The sequence below is a fragment of the Prunus avium genome, chromosome 1, assembly GCF_965620075.1.
Source record: "Prunus avium chromosome 1, drPruAviu1.hap1.1, whole genome shotgun sequence".
Lineage (NCBI taxonomy): Eukaryota > Viridiplantae > Streptophyta > Magnoliopsida > Rosales > Rosaceae > Prunus > Prunus avium.
In genome coordinates, this window is record NC_142284.1 from 20,965,955 (window position 1) to 20,970,664 (window position 4,710).

Here is a 4,710-nt window from a genome sequence, read left to right on the forward strand (position 1 = left end):
ACACACCACCATTATACAAATAATTTCAAGCCTTTTAAATATACAAAATTACAAGCAATAAACACACAATACAGATGCATCTCATGGCAATATGCACAAGATATATCAGTGATAAACCTACAATACAGCCCCAATAGAACTTTATATGCATTTCATGTTTGTTCACCAATGGCCCATGACAGAAAAAATACAAATTCATTGTACCTTCAACCCTTATCTTTTCTCTCCACAAGTCTTGCTCTTATATTTTCCCATTTCCTTCTCTTATATTTTCCAATTTCCTTATGTTATATTTTCTGTCCACAAGCCGTGCTCTTATATTTTCCCACGTCCTTCTCTTATATTTTATCTTCAAAAGGCTTCCTACAAAAGTTTTTCCCATTTCATACACCTACAAGTGCAAAAAATGGGAAAAACTTTTGACTACAAAGTAACTACGGAGTAAAGTGAAGTGAAGCCTATTGTCGGATTTGACACAAGGGGGTAATAATGACACATTGTGCAGAAAAACATCATTTTATTTGAAAGAAACAATGTAATTCGTAAGCAGTGAACAGTGTGGATATCAAAGATAATTTAATCCCAATTGCCATTATTTAAACCTCAAACTAAATATGTTGTGTATTCCAGGTTGATTCAGACATTGTTACATGTCAAGAAATCAAGAAGCTGCGTTACGTAACCACAAAAAGTATGCTGAGAAATGAGAGGCATCACAAAAAACAGAAATCTAGCCTCAGGGAGTCTAACAACAAAATATTTTATGTAGTCCCGTCCGCTATTCTTTACAATATTCTCCAAAAGATAAAGTTATGGTGACTTCTGCTCACTAGAAACCTGCAAATTAGTTTCTACAATTAGATACGAAACACTAGTTATATCCAATATTGTTTGAACAAATAAGTGACTGATAAACCAAAGGCCTAACACGAAAATGCTTCCCGAATGAGAAGGGAAATGGGAGGGAGAAGCTATTTCAGTATAGGCTCTTCAAATCCATTTAAAAGATAGCACAAGCAACACATCTGCAGGTACTATAACTTCTAAACTAGCCCATTGTGCACCAAAAACTAATATACATCCCCGCATATGGTTCTTTGCCCTTTGTTTACACATTCAATATTCATCCCCAAACTGAAATTCCAAATAATCACAACAGAATATGAAAAACAAAGATAACTTATCCATATCCAATATGCAAGCCCTAAACTTATCAATGACGTGTTTGTTTCACTGCCGTACAATGTATAGCCCAAATTACTTTCAAAGACGTACATTTAAAACAAGTCATAAAGGTGTGTCATTGAACTACATTTGTTGTTGTGGAACATGAATAAAACCATAATAAACCATTACAACCATAACAAACTAGCAATACAACAGCACTAAAATGAATATACAACGTCACTACATCAACAAAACCCGGCAACAAAAGAGCAATACAACATCAATACCAACAGCAAAACAACACCAGTGCAAGCATCATTCCACAAACAACAAACCCATTCACTGTTTCAAACAATGAATCATCGGAATCACAACATTTCAGACCTAAACCAATTTCAGTGAAACCCCTAAACCAATTTCTGAAAAACCCCTAAACCCTATACCCATTTCAGAGAACTCACTAAACCAATTTCAGAGAAAGCCCTAAACCCTAAACCCTAAACCAATTTCAAACAAACCCATAAACCCTAAGCCGTAAGAAAATGTCGATGAACAGTACCTGGTTCATGTAATCGATGGCATTGATCTTCAATTAACGGATTCCGCTGGGAGAGGAAGAGAGAAGAGAGAGTGAGACCTGAGCGACCAGAGACTGAGAGCGTGAGAACTCAGCCACGAGCGACGACAGAGTGAGAGCTGAGTGACCAGAGAGTGGAGACTGTGAGAGACGGAGCCAAAAAGAGAGCTGATTCGCGAGAGGTGATTTTCAGAAAAAGTGTTAGGTGAGCAATAAGTGTACAATAATTTTATATTTATAGGTGTTGTAAAAAAAATTTGGGGGGGGGGGTGGTATTTTTAGTTAAGATTATAAAATTGGTGGCATATACCGCTATTTCCCTTTAAAAATCAATATATCATCATTTTATTTAATTTTAATGTACAATATATTACTTTTACTTAAATAAATTTTTTTTAAATAAAAAAGTAGATGCTAAACATGTTCCACTCTGGTTCAACCTATCCGGTTTAGGTTGAAATTATAGCAAATCCGATAAAGCGAGTTTGTTTGTGGTCTCGACATGTTCCGGCAATCGACATGATCCGGCAATCAAACTATTTAAATGGTGGCGATGAAGGATGAGACCTGCGAGATAATGGGGTCATTACTAGCAATCAGGGTTATTTGTAGAGCTATGTTTCAGATTTTATTGAGTGGCCAATTGGATGTGTGATATAAAAGAGTTATATCACATGAACATTTGCCAAATGGAAATGTGTAAAAATGTCATTATTGTCTATGTTGCACCTATAGTCTAATTAGGTGATTCGATTTAATATCGATACGGGTGCCATTCAGGTTCAATATGGCCCGATACATATCGAAAAGGGAAAACGACTATCGTTGACTTTTCTGTTTTGTCAACCACCGGGTACGGCTCCGATACGCGAAGCATACGGTCCCACTACGGTCAAGATACGGCTAGGGGTTATTTTAAAATTATAGAAACCTTGAGGTCAAAATGTAAATTGTAAAAGTTGATTTAATCACACCCAGCCTCTTCTTCTCGCAGAGGTTAGGTTTTGCCTCTGTAAAAGAAACAGCGGTAGCAGAAGGAAGAAGGAAGAAGAAGAAAGAAAAGAAGGAAAAAGAAAGAAGAAGGAGGAAGAATAAAGAAGGTACCCACTGTCTTCTATCTACTGCATCTGCTGCTTAACAACAACAAGGTTTTAGACATATATTTTTTTAACGCTTTAGCTTAACTCACTGAAAATTTGCTGCTCTTGCTTCTGGTCCTGGCAGCAATCTATAAACAGCATGCTTCTGTTTCTTCTGGTGTGAATTTTATTAAATGAACTTAAAGATTAAGGTCGTGTTTGTTCATGTATCAAACAAGGAAACCCAAATGAGGCTTTTATCTATTTGATATCGAACTGTTCCCAATTTGAATCATTTTTAACCCTAACGATTTATAATAGAACAATGAGAAAACAACAAAATTGCATTCCTTTTATTGTAATACTTAGAAATCTTGGTAATCTGTTTAATGGGTTGCGTTTGCATATATTTCTTTATGTAGTAATTTTGTGTTTCTTCTGGAATAAAATACATGAGACTGATATTTTAGTTTGATTGAGCTCTCATTCCTTTCCCATTCTTTTCTTCTTTAGGTTTCGAAACTCTGCAGATTTTCCGATATGAAGCTGACCGTCGAATTCGGGTACTTAATTTCTTTTCCCTCTACTATTTCACAAAATTTTCGAATGGTTCTTTGTTCTTGCAAAGTACAAAAAGATAAAAAGATAAAAAGAAAAAGGACAGTATGACAATATGCAACATTATAGATATGGCTCTTCTATGGGCTATTCTTAAAATTGACTGAGATTGCCATTGTATTATGCTTGGTTGATGTGGTTTCTTTTTTTATTCTCTATTTTTTACTATGGGAAAGCTCTTTTAAAATTACATGAGTTCTTGTATGCCTAAGTTGGTTCAGGGTCATATATTATTCTTTTTTGGTACTCTTGATGCTTTTATAAGGTATTCATAGTTTGAGTTTTGGACATTTTATTTTGTGCTTTTATGGTGATCCATTTCTACTTTGTGCCTTGTGAGCTTGAGTCAAATCATGTTTGCATTTTTGTTTTTGGCCTGAAATCATATTTTCTTTATGTAGCGGAGGATTAGAGCTTCTTTGCAACTCTGTAAAGATTCATAATGTCAATGTAGAACTGCAAAACGGAGCAGAAAAGGTAAGTTCCAGCTTTTGTTAAGGCCAAAAAGAATAATGAAATATGCAGCTGATTTTGTCTTTTTGGTGCTTTTATTTCTATAAGTCAACTGATTTTCATTTGGTTCTTGTCAGTTAACAATGAAGGATTTGCTCTCTTGGATTCGTACCAATTTGATCAAGGAGAGGCCTGAAATGTTTATGAAAGGAGATACCGTGTAAGCTAAATTCTGCTTCAAGTCAGACATGGAATGATAATTTTATATTAAGTATGCGGTTAATGGGTTTGATGGAAAACATTTATTAAAGGTAAAACATAGTAAGACTACACGAAAAGGAGAGAGGACTCTTTCAAATGAAACAAATTTGCTACAAAATCATTTTAAGTACTTCTGTGAAACATGACCATTATCTTCTTGTTAGATCATGAATTTTGTTCTGTTTTGCAGCAGACCTGGTGTTCTGGCCCTTGTGAACGATTGCGATTGGGAGCTGAGTGGCCAACTTGACACAACACTAGAGGAGAAGGATGTGGTTGTTTTCATTTCAACCTTGCATGGTGGATAGTATGTGTATCTTTGTAATATCTTTCGATTACGAGCAATCGTTCGTCGTGGGATTGTAAGCGCTTGACCTTATTATCCATGTATGTGAACATCACTACTTACTGTTTCCCTATCCAAGCATTTAGGAACGAGCTGGAAGTATATTGATATAAGGTTGACATCATTATGTAGTTGGATTGAGACTGAAGTATTTCAGTTATATATACTCTTGAGAAGTGGTTTGAAACCACCCTATGGGTTTTTGCTGA

General features: G+C 35.5%; 1 protein-coding gene across 3 annotated transcripts; it reads left to right on the plus strand.

Annotated features, from left to right (window-relative positions):
- Positions 1-2,688: 2,688 nt before the first annotated feature.
- LOC110755346 (ubiquitin-related modifier 1 homolog 2) lies at positions 2,689-4,710 on the plus strand. 3 transcript variants are annotated; one of them, XM_088252743.1, is made up of 5 exons: positions 2,689-2,844; positions 3,337-3,386; positions 3,843-3,918; positions 4,032-4,114; positions 4,349-4,710. In XM_088252743.1, exons 2-5 carry the CDS (start codon positions 3,364-3,366, stop codon positions 4,461-4,463), a joined length of 297 nt encoding a protein of 98 aa, XP_088108869.1. In that variant the 5' UTR covers positions 2,689-2,844; positions 3,337-3,363; the 3' UTR covers positions 4,464-4,710. The 3 variants fall into 3 exon arrangements, with proteins under 3 accessions (XP_088108869.1, XP_021812210.1, XP_021812211.1); XM_021956518.2 differs by having other exon boundaries at positions 2,690-2,844; positions 4,346-4,710; XM_021956519.2 differs by having other exon boundaries at positions 2,735-2,892; positions 4,346-4,710.